Source organism: Hippoglossus hippoglossus, chromosome 1 (assembly GCF_009819705.1).
Source record: "Hippoglossus hippoglossus isolate fHipHip1 chromosome 1, fHipHip1.pri, whole genome shotgun sequence".
NCBI lineage: Eukaryota > Metazoa > Chordata > Actinopteri > Pleuronectiformes > Pleuronectidae > Hippoglossus > Hippoglossus hippoglossus.
Window position 1 is genome coordinate 26,717,545 of NC_047151.1, and position 18,171 is coordinate 26,735,715.

The 18,171-nt window shown below is 44.1% G+C and overlaps 1 protein-coding gene across 1 annotated transcript in view; it reads left to right on the plus strand.

The window, feature by feature from the left end:
* LOC117765129 (voltage-dependent T-type calcium channel subunit alpha-1I-like) overlaps positions 1 to 18,171 on the plus strand; it is a 173,146-nt gene that overhangs the window by 88,366 nt on the left and 66,609 nt on the right. Inside the window, exons 6-8 of the mRNA XM_034591429.1 lie at positions 3,496 to 3,655; positions 11,528 to 11,870; positions 11,981 to 12,073. Of these exons, the coding sequence (XP_034447320.1) occupies positions 3,496 to 3,655; positions 11,528 to 11,870; positions 11,981 to 12,073 (596 nt within the window). The remainder of the gene's footprint in view (positions 1 to 3,495; positions 3,656 to 11,527; positions 11,871 to 11,980; positions 12,074 to 18,171) is intronic.

Below are 18,171 nucleotides of genomic sequence, written 5' to 3' on the forward strand. Positions count from 1 at the left end.
TCTTGGTTCTGAATCCTTAAAGAGAATTGTCTTCGAATGTCAAATCGTCCAACCACAAAATGTTTTTTCCAACTAGGACTGAATACGTCCACGGTCCAAAGACTTTCAGATTGGCCTCATGTTCTCTGGATCCAATGTTTGTGTCTGTACCAGCGGGTATTGGCTCCAGCCCCCCCCCCCCCCCCCCCCCCCACGCCCCTTAAAGTAATAGCGGCATGGATAATGGATGGATGAAACATGTATCATAACCATAAAATGTCCCATATCACCCAGGTCCCATAATTTCACTTCCACAAAGTTTTGACTTCCGGAAGAAGATATATTCTTTAGGTACCAAAATCCATCTAAATATAGTTTTACATCTTTTTGTAAAGACATGACACTCCTGCAGGTATCGAACTCAAAGTTGCAGCTTGAATTTAGACTTCATTAAAAAACTTAATTTATCTCCAATATTCCGAAGGAAATTTTCAAAATGCGATGAGTCCGACAGAATGAATCACCATGTGTTGCTGCAGGGGGCGCTGTTGCTCGGTAAACATTACATGCTGTTGCTTTAAAGCGGTTTCTTTCTCTGCGGATTTGTCTTTGTTCTTTTGCAGTATTGGTAGAAAACCAAGATCTGCTTCAGAATAAAAGCAAATCCATGAAAATGTCACTTTCTACAATATGGGACCTTTAAGTTATATTAGCCCGAGGGATGAGAAAGCTCAGTTTGTAACAAACGTGCCGGCTGCAGCTGCCAAGAGCCGGTTGTTTCACTCCTCTTTGTTTGTTGGATAAATAAAGAAGCAATTCTCTCCTTTATTAAAGACAATTTACCACGGAGCTCATCTCGGGGGTAATTCGATCTCCGAGCTGCGGCTGAGACACAAACACGGAGCCACCGACGCTTCACTCGGGCAGAACCACTAACGCAGCACACAATCAATGCAGACACTCAACCACAACCAGCTGCAAAGCCACAATCCCGACACACACACAGACACACACATGTTATCGGCGAGCGTGTGTGTGTGTGTCGAAGTGAGCAGAAGAGTCAGTTAATGGGGCGTTAATGGGAATTATCCAGGTCTGAGTCCCACTGGCCACAGCTTAAAGGACTCGGCCTGTTTATTACATTACCCACAATCCCCCTGTGGGAGACGCCAGCCGTCAGCAGCCAAGATGACGGTTGTCAGCAGATTCTCCCTCTTCCACTTCTGTCTTCTGATTCATATTCTGTTTATTCTCTCTCTCACCTTTCCTTCGCTCCTCCCGCCTGTAGCTGCTTCCACAGTCTCCTGCAGATAATTAGAACCATTGTAGAAGCTTTTTTTTTTTTATGTAAAACAAACATGTCCTCGCTGTCAGGAATAGTTAATATCTCATTTTCAAATAACCAGGTTAATGCTATTGTTCTAATAAAGAGGCATTTTTTGTTTTATAGACTTTAAATTTTAAATCTCTGCATCGTTTTACCTTCACCTTCTGTCTTTGTTGTTTCCTCGGAGAGTAACTCTGCAACTTTGCATTTTGAAAAACTAATATTACTGTTGATTCAACTGTTTTCACATGAGGGTGTTTTTGCGTCTGTATCTTCAAACAGACTCAGTCACTGTGATGGAAGATTTTTTTTCAAATGTTTCTAAATAAATTGGCTCCTGTTGATTTATAATATCTGGCACCAACTCGAGGGAGACTTCAGCTGCAGTTCACTTTCAAATCCCTTTAATTTAGTTGAATTCAGATCAACCTACTCGATTCATTGCATATTTCTCCGGTGAGGTTTAACCCAATATTCACGGTTATTGAAAATATTGTGCTAAAGGGTTATTGAGAGATATTAATTACAATAAGAATGTTTCATTTGACATTTTCTTTGTAAATCAGGTGTGAATTATTTAAGGAAACCAGCCGACAAATCATCCAATATTAACATCAGAAGAAGAAAAACTTGGCCGAGCACACGTTTCACCAAAGGTCATACGAGCTTATACCAAACGGGTGAGAAGGGGAAAGAGATTTAATATATTTCCCTGGCATCACCTTCTAACGGGGGATTTAAGGTCTCAGGAGAAATGTGCGTCCTCCAGTTGTGATTGGACGACGCCTGCAGACTGTTGCTAAACCACAAACTCCACAAGGGAGATGTGCATGTTGCATCGAATGGGAAAACAGGCATAATGTTTAAAATGCAGCACAACAGACTTTTTTAATGGCTGACTTTTTACATATTTGGCGTTTTGTATTTTAAAAACAAACGTTTGTGTTTCTGTTTGTGCGACTTCGCAGCTTCCGTCCTCAGCTCCAATCATTTCACATCATCCCATTATTTGTCGCAGGCCCCTGGGAGAAGTTCGGAGCAGCGACACTTATCCCCGATTAGTCAGCTAAACGCTGCATCAATCCTCCATCGACTCTACAGATAGAGTTTAACCCCTGGTTTGTTTTTTCCTTATAGAGATCAGAGCCGATGTAATGGGCCGTGGGATCACAATTAGTGTGGAGATTAGACATTGATTAGCTAATTATGCTAATACGACGGCTTATATGGAAATGAAATGTGATAAATATCTGCGCGAGTAAGACAGTGGGAGGAGCGGGACCAAAAAAAAAAAAAGAAGAGATGTAGTCAGGTGGAAAGATGAGGAGATTTCCAACTGGCTGACGTTTCTCTGAGGTTTGGGTGTTAGACACAGAACAATCACAACAACTCTCCTCTCTCCAGTGAAGCTGATAATGTCTCAGTACATCTGGGAAACTGGTGAAGAACACATGATCTGGATTTAGCTTCTCGCCCATTCACCTTGTTAGATAACACTTTCTTCAATTGGCTCCCCTCAGTTGTGCAGGACACAGTTTTAAAGGTTTACTTTTAACACAAATACTTCAGTTTACTGTACATGTTCAAATCAAATAAACTTTATTGTCTCCATGGGGAAATTCTTTCTTGGGCCAAAGTGCTACCGAAGCTGCAGAACAGTACATTGTGCAACAAACATCTAGAAACACTACACACATGTGTAAGACCCAGTTAAACAATGCACAATAAAAGTGAGTTGAATATTGCACCTGCCCTGAAAACACTTAAAAAGATAAAACACTAAAAGAGGAAAAGGACGTGGAAGTTGGATGAGTTACCAAAATAAACCTTGGTGTAGAACAAATAAGAAAAGTCCAGAGTTTAGTTTGGAGAGTTTCCAGGGAGCAGCGTGACTGAGCACTGACATTTTTACATTTAAAAGATACCACATAACACACAAGAGGAAATTAAAACTGAGAAAATATCATTTGCATAAATGTAGTTTTGGGAACAAGTACAAGTTCAGCTCACTTGTGCTCCAGCCCTTCAAATGTTAGGTTTACATCGGTTAATCTACTTGGTTATGAGTAACGAGTTGCAGCCTCTTGATTTAAAGGTTGCGGGTTGTATTCCCTTCAGGAGAAGAGCAGAGGTTTGAGCCTCGACACTGTGCCATGTGTGATGAGATACATGTCTTTGTGTGTCTGTAGGTATGCGTATCCTGGTCAACCTGCTGCTGGACACTCTGCCCATGCTGGGAAACGTCCTCCTGCTCTGCTTCTTCGTCTTCTTCATCTTCGGCATCATCGGCGTGCAGCTGTGGGCGGGGCTGCTGAGGAACCGCTGCTACCTGAAGGAGAACTTCACGCTGTGAGTCACCACGTGTGTGTGTCTGTGTGTGAAAGAAGAAGCTGAAGGGAGTGTGTCGAATGTTTCTCTGCTGTTTGTGTGTCTGATGTTTTTGCTTTCTGAGTCCGAACAAAGTTATGTCATGAGAGAATTTCCATTTCTTTCCAGTTTTGGTTTTAATTAACCGATAATACGCTGATGAAAAAGTGATTACGAGTTTAAAACGACAGGCTACAGCTACGTGTGTGTGTTCACGGGTCAGTCTGTCGTCCCTCCTCACATTACCTGCCCTCCCTCAGTGTGACCAGAAGATTAATTACATCGTCGAATCAATTTACTGATAAAACCAGAGAGAGAGAGAGAGAGAGAGAGGGAGAGAGAGGGAGAGGGAGAGGGAGAGAGAGAGAGAGGGAGAGAGGGAGAGAGAGAGAGAGAGAGAGAGAGAGAGAGAGGGAGGGAGGGAGGGAGGGAGAGAGAGAGAGAGAGCCACACACAGAGAGAGAGAGAGAGAGAGAGAGAGAGAGAGAGAGAGAGACAGAGACAGAGAGAGAGAGAGATAGAGAGAGAGAGAGAGAGAGAGAGAGAGAGAGTGAGAGAGAGAGGGAGAGAGGGAGAGAGAGAGGGAGAGAGAGAGAGAGAGAGAGAGAGAGAGAGAGAGAGAGAGAGAGAAACTAAATAATTCTCTCTCTCTCTCACTCTCTCTCTCTCTCTGATAGTGCTGATATAATGAGGCTGATTGCCGACCGAAATTTGCAAAGTGCAAATATAATTATCTCCGAGTCAGTCCCCAGTCAGGCATAAAGGTGTGCACACACACACACTCACTCTCACACACACACACACACACACACACACACACACACACACACACACACACACACACACACACACACACACACACACACACACACACACACACACACACACACACAGACCTCTGCTTCCCTCTGTCTGATCTCTAACAGTGTTTTTTAGCGCAGGTGTCTGTTCCACCTTCCATTCAGAATCGATCCACCCGTCCTGAAGCTGGTCGGGCAAATCACAAATATTTATCTCAGCAGCAGCGACGCGATTGATAAAATAACGGAGAGCACAACCGCTGCATGTTCGTTAAACCAAGATGGCTGCTGACGGTTTTCTCAATGTGCCACGAATCAGGTAACGAAATAGTTTGAAAAAGAGAAGAGAGAATCTTATGACCGTGAAGGAGTAACGGACATTTTATAATAGTTTCCTTCTACACCAACCTCGAAGCTACAATATAGAAGTTTTTGGAGTTTAAAACAACTTTTGACTTTGCTCCTGATGGACAAGATTCTTAATTTATATTTGTACAGAAAGTCCTCGTCAGATAATCACAAACTGAGACTTTTTGGGCGTTTGAACATTAACATTTGATGTCATCCGTCGACTGAACGCAGCCTCTGATATCGACCTTAATGTGGCACATTGATAATATAATAAACATTTGAGTTTCTTGAGTTCACCCGCAGATTTAAGGTGTTTGCTTGTGTGTGTGAATGGATTTTAAGGTAGCAGGAGCACAGAGTTTACATATGTACAAAGCTCAAATTTTCATTCTATATCCATTTTATATATTGTTTTTATTCTTTTCCATGATTTAACATCATTTAAAAAGTACATCTCATCATTGTCAGTATTTAATCTACACTTAATAATTATATATATTTATCTCCGGCCTGTTTTATTAAGGTCAGAACTCCTGCTCATTCATGTGTGAGATATTCGACTTTTCCAACTATTTTTACATCGGTGTTACTTTTGTCCCGAACGACTCCCCTGCAGCTCCGCTCAGGAGTTATCGGGTTTCTCCGCGAGGCCGAGACCTCAAGCTGTGCAGCGGGAAAAGAAACCACGCTCAGTTTCACCGAATCCGCTGCTGAGCTCATTCAAGAAGATGAAGCTGCTGATCTGTTTCCCTGTGTTGTTCCAAGAAAAGAAACTTTCCTGTTCCCTCACACACGTTGGCAAAGCACCTGTGCACATGACAAGTAACGTTAAAACCAATTCCCTGCTGTGCACGTGCACAGACGCACATTTTCCCTTGAACATACAATGCGCATTCATGCATGCACACATCTCCCCCACCGATACACACAATTGAATATCCTCTGCAGGGTATATTTGGAAAAGGTCTGAGCTGTAGGATGCTAATGTACTGTACCTCTAACCTTTACAGTCTGACAACTGCACGCACGTTTCTTTTTAAATGCTTCTTGTATCTTTTCTCCATTTCCCCTTCCTTTGGGCTGGAATCGTATTCCGCTGCATGCGTGAGAGCTTTGTTGTGGTGATAGCGTTGTGTTGCTCTGATGTTCTGTGTCTCAGTGGCTCTGGGCTGTTTGTTTTGGTTAAAGTGTCAGAAATTCAATTACTCCTCTGTCATGTCACTTCAAAATCAGACGAGTGCAAATGCTGCTGCTGGTTCAGGCTGAGCTACGTCTACACACTCTGCTCGAGTTGTTCGGCAGCGCAGGGATTCACTCTCCTGTTTGTGTGTTTCTGTGTGTGTGTGTGTGTGTGTGTCAGAGTGTGTGTCTGCATGTGTTTGTGCACAGGAGCTGAACCGGCCGCTGTCACTCAAATGTCAACCTCCTACAACTTTTATCCAGAAAACTCAACTGCAATTTGAAATGGTTCAAGTTTTAAATCACAAGAGCTACAATTGAATTGTTTCATAAATAATGATAATTATTGATATTTGCAATAGTTTTCACATTGAATACACAAAGGATTCTGAAGAACTGTGTCTTTATTCTTTTCAGTATTTATCTACATTAAAAAGTGAGCAATGCAAACACCCAGAGGACTGTGACATGAATCAGGTTCTCAGGGATCTTAACCCAGAGAGAGGATCACAATTACAAAAGCATTTCTTCTTCATGTTTGCTGTCATGTTCGATTATAGACTTTAAATAAAGAATGACGAGCCTCAAAGTCATTGTTGTACAAACAGTAGAGTCGTCCTGCCCGTACACGAAGTCGACCAATCACGAGTCAGTCTCACCTGTCAATCATGACATATCATCACCCTGTTTTATATAATCAAATAACTAATTAAAAACAAACTTCAAGAACATGGAGGAGGCTGTCATGTTTAACTTTATATACTATACAGTCTATATGTTTTTGCTTATATGTTGGTGACATTATTCCAGTAGACAGAACCCAGTTTACAGTTAAATACAAAACAATGCAAGATAAACCAAACCCTCAAAACTTCGAGGTATACAGATAATAGATAATTCTTTATTAGTCTATATTATTTTAATAAGTTCCTGTAGGGTACTTCATTGCAGATTATAAATAACACAGAGACCAATATTGAAAAATATGATTAGTTGTGTTTAATTAATAAGAAATCCCTTTCAGAGGAAACCCCCTTTAACTCCAGTTAAAACTGTTTCCTCCATCTGATGAACTGCACGTTCGGTTCAAGATGAATTTAACATTTCTTGAAGTGTTCAGCTGACCTGCTGTTCCCCGACGGAGAGACTGAAGAATACAGCTCTGCAATTAACATCAATTCATTACTTTGGAGAGTAGTAATTGAACACTTGTTTCTATTTTCCCCATAATTAGCGCGTCGCAGGAATCGTTCTCCAAATCCACATTTACATATTAGCAACCATAGACCAACTTGTCAGATAAGAAGACGAGACAAGGGGATTTAAAAAACAATAGTTATTTTGTCGCGTGTATCAAAGTGTTTTGATCTCAGTTTAAAGCTCTCGTGTTTCCCAGAATGCATTTCACTTCAGCTGTATGTTAAACTCTGGAAGTGCGATATCTGTTAATCACCTCTGATCGCTCATCAGCCTTGAATTATGATAATTGTCCTCACGACCCCTGGTAGAAAGCAAAAGGAAAACGGCGATGTGAGCAGGTGCTGCTTGTTCCCAAATATCTCTCTGATTAAGGGAACAGCTAAGACCAGAGGGAAGGCACACGGGCTCAGACAATAACTGGGAGTCTGCCCGGGGAGAGGAAATCCGCAGGATGTCGGAGCTGGATGCTGCTCAAGCTGTTGGGCTGGGCCATCGCCATGGTAACCAACTCAGAGATGAGATGTAATCGTGGGATGTCCTGACCCACCTGAGTGAATTTCAGTCAATTTCAACGTGCAAAGTTTGTGACTGCGATATCTGCCGTCGCTGGATTTGTGGCCGTGTCACGTGCGGCGGTGGAGATTTGAGGAGAATAAGTGGGTGGATGGTCACTTTTTCTTTTTTTTCCTGATGCACACTCGCCGTTCTCAGGCCTCTGGTTCAGCAATGAGATAAAAAGCCAAACAGCAGAGCACACTGGCGATCAACAGGAGATCAGATGTTGTTCATTCATGCAGACACACACTGTAATGTTCATCCGGACACACAATGTGCTGCGTGTGAAGCCGACATGTGAAAGACCAGAAACCATCTCTTTGCTGAGTTAACGTCTTTGGATTTCCACAGAACCTGGTGGAAGGACATGGGCCCCTAAAGTTTGTTTGTTTGTTGTTTAACGCGGTTTTAGTCTTCACTAAATGTTGCACTAGAACTAACGCTCCACAGCTCAGCCTTTAAAAAGTTGCTCTAACTTGTTATGTCTGAGGCGTTTTGCTGACATTCTCCTCATCTGCTGCTCCACTCACTCACTTTCTGAGTGCGTCTGGCCTCCTAACAATGTTTGGACTCAATTAGCTGCAGAGGAGGAGACGGGTGGATTGTTTGTTTGTGAAACTTTGGACGGACTGAGACGGATTCTTCCTCTTCCGCACAAAACCCATTTTTTTTGTCTCCTAAGAACTTTTCGAGAGAATCGTTTCAAATTTGGCCCAAATTTTATTTTACTCACAGATTACAAAACATCACACAACCATGTTTCTGGCCTCTTGAATTTTCCCTTGATGAACTAGATTAACTAGATTTCAGTGGTCGAATGTCACAGTGACCTAATGTGAGTCTATAGAAATAATTATGTAGCTTGTACGTGTTGGCGGAACCAGAAATTCAAGTACTTACAGTATTTCCGACATGTCAGGATGTTTCTGCCGTGATGCAGCTCAGGAGGTTTTGTCCATAATCAATTCATATGATGTGGGTGGAAACAAAGATGAGGAAATAGAGACCAGGTCACAAGAAATCCAGAGCTTCCCTATAAACCTTACCCCCCCCCCCCCCCCCCCCCCCCCCCCCTAACAACAGACGCCTGCACAGCTCCTCAGGTCAGTGAGCTTGATAATAGCTTCTTTTCAGTGCAGCACAATACACAGAGAGAAAGAGCCTGACGCCGCCTCCATCGAGCCTCCTCAAATACCAGGTCGGACGTAATTGCTAACCAACATCGGTATTCATCCGTATCTCTTTCTGCCGTCTGCCCTTTAAATAGCAGCCCACTCTCAGATTAAAGAGCCGTCTCACAGATGCTCGGCCTCTTTAGCCTCAACCTTGCTCCTTTTGTAATTACGAGGAAAAACACCCTCACTCCTTTTTCTTTTTTAGCTTCCCGTAGTTTTCTTTGTTTTTCTTGTCTTGCTTTGTATTGTCCTGTGTAACCTCCCTTCTTTCTTTATGTGCCATTCAACTTTGTTGTTCTCGTTCCATCCTCTTCCGATTTCCTCCTTCCATCTTTCCATTTGCTTTCTCACACGTCTTCCTGTCGTGCTTCCTCCTCTGCTTCCCTCGCTCCCTCCGCTCGTATCAGGCTGTTTCCCGTCCAACATCTTTGAAAAGCAGAAGTTTAATTCGTGGCTCCCACTTGAACTCATTTTACAAAGATAAGTGTTGTATTCATTTACTGTCGGCATTTGTCGTGTTCTTTTTTCCTTAGGTAGAGATGGTAGAGTCGGTCTGGTTCAAAAAAGTATTTATTTAGAAGCAATGAACAGCTACTACATAGCTATGGGCACTCAACGTACAACCCGCAAGCCGCCTAATACCGCCAGGGAAGTCAAGAGTCGCCCCGAGCGGACGGTGGGTGCAATATTTATAATAATAGGTAGAACTTCAGCAGGAGGGGGAGTCACGTGGCTAGTGCACAGGCTGGTCCCAGCCTCAAGGCACTGGAATTCGCCAATGATGAGGAGCCGCTCCCAGTTTCGTCCCTCCTTTGACAGTAGCTGGGACAAATCTTCACATTCTGACAGTGTTTGGTTTGGTGTTTTAAAACAAGCCTTGAATCGGCTGACAGCTTGTGAGCTTTCAGTATGGCATGCACATGTTCCTATCTGTCCTTCAGACCCTAGTGGCCGCTGCTTGAATTCTTTCTAAGGGTATGTCACAGTTTTTTAAGAAAACAGTGCATTCATCTATGTGTGATTTTTGAAATAAAGCTAATGGAGTTTATGCTGTAATATAGTAAGTTAGGTATGAGAACAAGTTAAAGTACAGTGTATTGTCTGCCACAGATGTACAGTCTTCTCAAACAGGCATTATCAGACAGGTGCAAGACTGAACTGCGATGTGACGCACACACACACACAACAATCAACTTCAAGATTAAAACCAGCCAGCAACGGCTACTATCAGTCACTATGTGAAGGCCACACATTTTCCCACCTATTCAGATTCAGCCCAAACTGCCCCTGCCCCCACCCCTGTCTAACATACTGCACTTGTTTAGTTCAGTTTCATTGCCATCTTCACAGACACATATTCAAAGAAGAACATAGATTTTAGTCTTAACAATATTCAAAGGAAAACATAGATTTTAGTCTTAACACATTTCACAGCTCAGCAGATTTATTTATCCGGCGTTTATTCCTAAATCCCTGAAAGTCGTCGTCACAATATATATATTCTATATGTTTTATGTGTATAAGCTTGTGGTTGAAGAAATACAAGATCAGGAGCAAAGGAATTGGTCGAGGCCTTTATTGATGGGGTGAAGGTGTGGGTTGAACAGTCGGACCTGTCATCATCTCTCTCTCTCTCTCTCTTTCTCCCTCTCTCTCTCTCTCTCTCTCTCTCTCTCTCTCTCTCTCTCTCTCTCTCTCTCTCTTTCTCCCTCTCTCTCTCTCTCTCTCTCTCTCTCTCTCTCTCTCCCTGTCTCTCTCTCTCTCTCTCTCTCTCTCTCTCTCTCTCTCTCTCTCTCTCTCTCTCTCTCTCTCTCTCTCTCTTTCTTTCTCTTTCTTTCTCTCCCTCTCTCTCTCACACATTTCAGTTCAATTCAGTTCAATAGTGTTTTATTGGCGTGAACATTTCAAATAACAGTGTTGACAAAGCGTTGAAATACAATTTTGCCAAGTTTACTACACCAGTAAAATACAATAAATGATATCAAGAGCAGTGTGTGTGTGTGTGTGTGTGTGTGTGTGTGTGCGCGTGTGTGTGTGTGTGTGTGTGTGTGTGTGTGTGTGTGTGTGTGTGTGTGTACCTGACCTGTTATGCCACATTGCTGTGTGTTAAGTAACCTTTTCTTTCTGATTGATAAACGTATCTAAACGAAAACTTTAATTACATCTTGCATTTGCCCGCACGTGTCTTAGTTTGATTGAATCAGTTTGGAGTCTGGGAAGCTGTGTTGTTGTGAGACTGGTCATTAACTGTCTCTCTCTCTCTCTCTCTCGTCTGTCCATCACTCTCTGTCTCTGTGTCATTTCCTCCTCTCATTTCTCTGTCCATCATCATTATGTTTTATCCCTTCAGTTCCAGTCTCACACCCACTAAAGTGCTGGAAACAGCCATGAAGGACGAGAGGTTTTCTTCTGTCTAAAGCTGCCGTGGCAAACGAGCGTGAATGAACACGTCTCCATGTTTTTAAATGGAGTCATGTGGGAGATTATGTGTACTTATACCATCTGTACCTGCCTCCTATCACCTCTCTCCCTCTAGCTCTTCCCGTTCAACTTATTTGAATTTACCCAAAGTTTCCACCACTTTCTGTCTCCAGCTCCACAGGCATCAATCTACCTCGACCCTACTACATGGCTGACGAGGATGACGAGCGGCCCTTCATCTGCTCCCTGCCGGTCGACAACGGCATCATGTCCTGCACGGACGTCCCGGCTCGCCGCGAGGGGGGCCGGACGTGCTGCCTGGACAAAGACGACGCCCTGTACCGCCAGTCGCTGGGCCTGAGCCCCGAGCCTCTGGCCAATGGCAGCGTGAGTGTAGCCGGGCTGTGTGTCAACTGGAACCAGTACTACACCAGGTGTCACACCGGACACAGCAACCCCCACAAAGGAGCCATCAACTTCGACAACATCGCCTACGCTTGGATCGTCATCTTTCAGGTGGGACTTCTGGAGCGAGTAGAAGCACGTGAACACACTAACGACCAAACTGCTTGCTTTTCTTTTCATACCCTCGAGTTTCCACTCTCACTGTGTTTCCTCGCCTGCAGGTGATCACTCTGGAGGGCTGGGTGGAGATCATGTACTATGTGATGGACGCACACTCCTTCTACAACTTCATCTACTTCATCCTGCTCATCATTGTGAGTCACACACAAATAACACATCTGTATTCATCATGATATGGAAAAAACACATGTAAGAAACTTAAGTTTAATCAACATTTTATCTCTGAACATGAGATGGATAAAATCTTCATGATCCTGAGAGAAAGAAAGACATATGTAAAATATCATATCACTCAGATGCTGGTAAACATCGATAACACACATGAATACACACTCAAGTACATACACACAAGTAAATCCAGTGAAGTTGTAGATGCTGCATTTTTTCCAAACCTGCGTATTTTTACATTTCCTGTTTTTGTTGCCATGCTACAGATGACTGCAAATAAACGCTGTCACCCTTCTTGCTCTCTCTCTCTCCCTCTCCCTCTCTCACTCAGTCAAACACACACAGACACACACACACACACACACACACACACACACACACACACACACACAGACACACACACTCAGAGGGATGTCAGTGTCACAGTGAAAAGCTTAAATCCCTGAAGAATCCTGCTTTTGTTCAGATAAAACACTTTAATTCCAGCTTCTCTGTGTGTGTGTGCTGAGATGGGTGTACGTGTGGTGCGTGTTCTTGTGTGTGTGTGTGTTTGTAATTGTTATCATAATGCAGCATGACTGCCAGTCCCAGTTACTTCTCTAACCCAGGGGCTGCCTTGTTTTGTTTTTTTTATTACACTTTTAATTGCCTGCCTTCAGATTCAGACACAGCCGCCTCTCTTCTCCTCTCCTCCTGTCTCGTCAACACTCTCTCCGTTCCTTATTCTCTTCCTCTCCTTTGACTCCATCAATCACTGCACCTCTCTTCCTCTTCTCCCGGCATCTGTACGCGTGCACACTTCTTCCCTTCCTTCCCTTCCTCATCTCCGCCTCACTCTCTGTGTGTCACTCGCTTCCTTAACCTCCTTTCTTCCTCTCTTTCCTTTTATCTCCTGGTTCCCTTCATCCACTCCCCTACTGCCTTCATTTCAGCCCCCCCCCCCCCCCCCCCCCCCCCCTTTTCTTCTTGCTGAGCAGTATCCTGAGCATCATTCATATATCTGTCGCTCGACTCATTATTCCCAGTCACGCGGAAATGCACGGATAATTCATTTACACACATAACAGGACGCTTTCCCACACTGCTACATCGAGCAGCTAAACCTGCCTCACTACAGCCGATATCACTGATGCCTTTCGGTGTGAAAACATCACTGAGGTGCGGAGGAAGCAGGAGGAAAGGAAGGAAGTGGCTGAGGACAGGAAGAGAAGTAGGAAACGGAAAAAGATGACGAAACGAGAGTGAGAATAGAGCGAAGAGGTTTAGGTATAGATGGAGAGGTGGTATGGAAAGCATGGAGGAAATACGGTGAGTGATGAAGAGGGTGGAAGAGCAGCAGGGACGAGAGAGGGACGAGAGAGGGACGAGAGAGGGACGAGAAAGGGATTAGAGAGGGACGAGAAAGGGACGAGAAAGGGATGAGAGAGGGACAAGAAAGGGACGAGAGAGGGACGAGAGAGGGACGAGAGAGGAATGAGAGAGGGATGAGAGAGGGACGAGAGAGGGACGAGAGAGGGACCAGAGAGGGATGAGAGAGGGACGAGAGAGGAACGAGAGAGGGACGAGAGAGGGACGAGAGAGGGACGAGAGAGGGACGAGAGAGGGACCAGAGAGGAATGAGAGAGGGATGAGAGAGGGACGAGAGAGGGACCAGAGAGGGATGAGAGAGGGACGAGAGAGGAATGAGAGAGGGATGAGAGAGGGACGAGAGAGGGATGAGAGAGGGATGAGAGAGGGACGAGAGAGGGACGAGAGAGGGACCAGAGAGGGATGAGAGAGGGACGGACGTACGAGTGGATTGATAAAGAGAAAAGAAAGCTGGCGGCGGACTTGAGTGTCAGCTTGAAATCAGGGAGTGGATTTGGAGCAGAATCACTGATCCCAGCATCAGAGGGTCGTACCGTCCCCCTACGTTCAGAATCATGTAGTATTCATGCAAGGGAAGTTTACACTCTGCAGTATATTTAGGATATACAAAGTTTTTGTACTTTACACGGTGCATTCAAACTAATAAAAACACTTCCTGCCATTGTAGAAAAGTCTGTTCAGTGTGATGAGAAAAGCATTAAATGACAGAAATAATCATAAATACTTAGCATTAATCTCTCAGGTGCTGTAGCCACATTAGCATCACTAGCCCTTAATTCTTATTTGGCTTCTTTTCCTACCACTTCTTTTTCTTCCTCTGATCTGATGCTAACCCCCGAGCTCCATCTCTTCCCATCTCGTAGAACCACTCTGTGTTAGTGAGTCACTGTAGCATGCAGGCTGCCCTCGGGTCAGCACGGGAGGATGATGCTGCTCTGAGGCCTCATCTCACCTCTCGTGTTGCAACACACGATTGTTGAAGCTCTTGGCAAACAACCAGCAACACCTGCTGCTGCTGGCAGGAAACCACGTTTGGCAGCAGAGGATATTTAACTGTGTTTCAAGTACAGATGAAAGTCTGCGTTGAAAGTTGTAACCTGAAGGGTCGTGGTGCTCGATGCAAAGTGAGACCCTGACCACAACAACTGTCCATCACTGCAGCTGGTGTTATGGATGTGCAGTTTATGGACATGGTGTTTTTTCGATGCTTTCAAAGTCAACTGAGTTGTAAGAATTTAAACACATCTCCACTGTGCAGTGTTTCTCGAGATGAATGTGTTGTTATTCATCTGGATTTAGACTAAGTATCGTGGCACGATTCTCGCTGCAGCTGTTGCATGTGTGATTTTTCAGTCTCAGTCTCTTGTCGGCTTTGTAACAACATGTTTCAAGGAAAGTCTTTTGCTGTTCTCATGTTGAAAGATCATATCTCTGCCTGTCCTCGTCTCACTGAGTCTTATGAGGAGACTTTTAATCAACTTGTTCTTAAAATTAAACGTCACTGAGCACGGTGTCACATTCCAGCTCGTCCTGATGGAGGAGAGGCTCCTGCAGGTCGATGCATCCACAACCTCCTGGACTTGTGATGACGCTGTGTCTTAAGATGGACGACGTGACGGCATAACATTCCTCCTCTTCCATGTTAGTGGATGGGACATGGAGCGCACTAAAAATTCACAGTGAGCTAGATGGTCTCTGTCAGTTTAGGTTGTTCTTTCATTGTTGTTGTACGTTCTTCAGGAAGCATGAAACGCCTTGATTGACAGCAGAGACTGACTCAGGATTTGTCGAGCACTTGTCCTGGTTGGACTTCTACCATGTCCCCATCCCCCGATCACTTCTGTGCAAACACTGGCACAAATTGGCAGCATCGCCACAAGATGGCCGCGCTCGTATCCAGCATATTTTGGCTTCATTTCTAGATATTGGAGAGGAAGTGGAGACATGTCGTCCATCTTAATATACAGTCTACCTGACAGAGTTTCTTTGATTTGCTCTGCTGGGGCAGCAGCGTCAGAACCAGTGACACCAGCTAAAGTTTCAGCAAGGCTGGATGTGTGCTGGAGACGTCTCTGGACCTCGGAGCTGGTTGTGGAGATGAGGACGCTGCGTCTCCACTGTCACAGTGGGGCTGAGGAAATCTCCTGAAAGTGATCCACTGTTTGTCTCGGAAGTTGTGGAGCTGAAGTTCAACAGTCTGTGCAGCATCCTCCTCTCCTCAGTTTGTAAGGACTCCAGAGACGTGTCCTGTGGAGCGACGGAAGTGGGGGAGGGACAGAGACAGACACAGAGACAGGGTAGGAGACAAGAGGTTTGTATTCGAGTTGCTTTGTCAATTTCACTCACGTTGCATTCATGCAGATTAGGTGTGTGAAATTGAATTGCACTGAGAGAGAGAGAGAGAGAGAGAGAGAGAGAGAGAGAGAGAGAGAGGCGGCGTTGGACGAGGAGCGAGTGATACGAGCGAGAGCAAGAAGGAAGCGAGATGAAAACTGTGAGAGACAGATGGCGAGACAGATGAAAAAAGTGCGATAAAGATGGAGAGAGCTAAAGCTGTTGCTCTGTGCTGATTAACGTCATGTGGAGCAGTTTAGACAAAAGGACTCAGTGGAATTAAAGGCTTTGCATGGAAAATAGCTCAGTCCCGAGGAATTAAGGTTTAACATCCAGAAATACCAGCTTCCACCTGCTTTGTTACGGAACTGCAGTGTGGTGCGCCTCTTGATTTGACACTAGGCCGCCATGCACCACCCTTTGCTGATACCTGGTATTAACGTTCATCAGACTGTCTCCACCTCCTCCCACGATACAGAAATGAAGACAAAATAGACCGATCAGGGGGATGGACCCAGAATCCACCCATACACTGTCTCAGTTGTCAATCATGATGTTTCACCTCGTTTTTACATCATCAAATAACTAATTAAAACCAAACTCATCAGAACCGTGAACACTGAGAAGTAACTTTATTAGTTTGGTCCACGTCCAATACTCTAACATGGAGGAGGCAGGGTTAAGACCTATACAGACACTTTGGATTCACATTTTGGGAACAGTCACGTCATCCATCTTTATATAATAGATACGGACACAGACTTCTGATCTTAATTAATAATGTGCTATTCCCACAAAGTCTATTAAGCATCTGATACAGAAGATCCATCAATGACCCTGGGATGTGACAAAGGAGTATAATGCACAAAATTCTGTTTAAATTAAATTAAATAGGCTACATCCATGAGCTCCAGCTCTTCATTGGATCTTAATTACAGTTCTAAACAACCTCTTAGAAATGGGGTTCAATGGCCTTTGATAGAATCTGAATCCAGTTATCGAAGTGGTTTGTTTGGTGGTTAATGAGGTTAATTAATGAAAATTATGCAAATAATCGTTTACAAATGTTTTTATTTCCCTCAACACAGCAACACGTGTATCAGGACAAAATTATACTAATTTAATATTTAACAATATGGTTAAGTGTGAAGTGTATTTCCACAGATATTATCTCTGCTGTGTCACAGTCATTCGCTTCCCAGCTGCAGGAGACACAGACGGACCAAACATTCAGCACAGTTAAACAAATATTAATTAAATCATATGAAAATATCATCAAGGGAACATCCTCTAATTAAACTGCGGATGTTTTTTGTATGTAAGCTGCAGCTGACATTACCTGAAGGGCACCTGAGGCGTCTCCAGCATGACGGACATTAAACAGCTTCACTGTGAAGCCTCCTGCGAAACCATCACGTCCCTCACTGGTGGTGTTGACTTTACAGCGCTTAAAGCTGGTCTGCCATGTTTGTCCATCGTCCCTGTGCTTTAGTGTGTATTTACAATCAGGTTGTGTGTCTGTTCTGTCGGAGCGACTGACTAAACAGAGGATTATGAACCACTCGATTAGGGATTCGTCGACCTTGGAGCTTAATGAATCTGGGTGTTTTGTCCACCTGGACCCAGATCCAGATGGAACCGGTAAATCAAACTCATCCCTACAACCCACCACTGACCCAGTAGCTGGTGTTTGAGGACGTTGAGCATTAGTAGATGTACTCGTATAGCTGGAGGCTTGTAGCTGTAACCTCAGTGTCACACGCAGAGATGGGACTTTGTAAAACCTCCCTGTTGAAAACATCACAAAATATCTCATTCTATAGCTGCTCGCTGTTGAAATGTCTTTTCCCAGCAGTTGTTAGAGGCGTAGCTGCAGTTCGGAGCCGGGGACATCGTGCTCTGTAGATTCATCGGTTTTTAAAACAGCCGCCTGCTGTCACTGCAAATGAGCTTGTTAGGATGTTAGCAAATTTTATCCATTTTGTTCCTTTCATTCATTAGCCCTGTGGAAGGAAAACAATGAGTTAGATGGAGTTCAAAGCCTCTAGAGAACTCTGTGAACTCAGGAGAGGTTTCGATTGACACCCTTCCATATCACATGGTAGGAATGTGCTTTTATTGACCTCTGAATTAGAACAAATGAAGAACGTACACAGCAGAAGATCGCCCAGGTTACATGTGTTCACAACATGACGTTTTCTTCTACAGAAATCACGTGTTTATGTAGACAGCACATTGACACCGGCATCGGCTGTTATCACCAAAAGCTGGGTCTGCATTTTCTACGTGGAAGACGCCTCTTTTTCATCCCACGATATTGTTACAGTATGTTGTTTGTTATACTTAACAAATGTCTGGACCA